Below are 1107 nucleotides of genomic sequence, written 5' to 3'. Positions count from 1 at the left end.
TCAGATTGTGTTTGTGGTGCAGGGTCGTTAGCGAACATCGTATCCTGGTCAGGGTGGTGCAGTGTCGTTAGCGAACGTCGTATCCTGGTCAGGGTGGTGCAGGGTTGTTAGCGAACATCGTATCCTGCTCTGTGGTGGTGCAGGGTCGTTAGCGAACGTCGTATCCTGCTCTGTGGTGGTGCAGGGTCGTTAGCGAACGTCGTATCCCGGTCTGTGTTGGTGCAGGGTCAGTTGTGAGCGTTGTAAGGGTTGTTAGCGAGCGTGGTAAGGGTCGTTAGCGAGCGTTAGAACAGCGCCACCCTCTTCTTCAGGCTGTTCCTCTTCCAGAGAGAGAGGTGATGGAACTCCTCCATGGGCATCCCGAACAGGCTGTGGAACTCCTCGGGTGACAGGTGCCTCTGCACAGGGGGGGCAGGGGGGAGGGGGACAGGTCACATGTCAGACCTTCTGGAACATTCTATAATGTCTATGTAGAAAGTGCGTCCTAGTCCAAGAAGGCTCTAACTGTGACTATCTTCTACCTGTCTACCTGTCTGTGGCTGACTACCTAGCTTAGTCAGCCACAGACAGGTTATGGGTCAGGATGTTAGAGGTCAAGGGTCAGGGGGTTAGAGGTCAGGAGGTTAGAGGTCAAGGGTCAGGAGGTTAGAGGTCAGGAGGTTAGAGGTCAGGAGGTTAGAGGTCAGGAGGTTAGAGGTCAGGAGGTTAGAGGTCAAGGGTCAGGAGGTTAGAGGTCAGGAGGTCAGGGGTCAGGAGGTTAGAGGTCAGGAGGTCAGGGGTCAGGAGGTTAGAGGTCAGGAGGTTAGAGGTTAAGGGTCAGGAGGTTAGAGGTCAGGAGGTTAGAGGTCAAGGGTCAGGGGGTCGTACCTCCAGCCTGGTCCGGTCCACCCCCGGGGGCAGCTTGGCCCGGCCTCGGTGGGTCAGAACCAGCATCTCGTAGGGGTAGATCTGTGGAGCACAGAGCAGGTCAGGGTAGATCTGTAGAGCACAGAGCAGGTCAGGGTAGATCTGTGGAGCACAGAGCAGGTCAGAGTAGATATGTAGAGCACAGAGCAGGTCAGAGTAGATATGTAGAGCACAGAGCAGGTCAGGGTAGATCTGTGGAGC

The 1107-nt window shown here is 55.7% G+C and overlaps 1 protein-coding gene across 1 annotated transcript in view; it reads right to left on the bottom strand.

Annotated features, from left to right (window-relative positions):
- Window positions 1–284: 284 nt before the first annotated feature.
- The window catches only part of LOC308159149 (dematin-like), a gene marked incomplete at its 3' end in the record, with an annotated part of 14491 nt that continues 13668 nt past the window's right edge, over window positions 285–1107 (bottom strand). Inside the window, exons 12-13 of the mRNA XM_080532901.1 lie at window positions 868–948; window positions 285–398 (exon numbers count right to left, since the gene is read on the bottom strand). Of these exons, the coding sequence (XP_080389027.1) occupies window positions 285–398; window positions 868–948 (195 nt within the window). The remainder of the gene's footprint in view (window positions 399–867; window positions 949–1107) is intronic.

The sequence above is a fragment of the Nansenia antarctica genome (assembly GCF_963989245.1).
Source record: "Nansenia antarctica genome assembly, chromosome: 5".
NCBI lineage: Eukaryota > Metazoa > Chordata > Actinopteri > Argentiniformes > Microstomatidae > Nansenia > Nansenia antarctica.
Note: the sequence above shows the minus strand (reverse complement) of the source record. Positions and strands in the feature narration are given on the sequence as shown.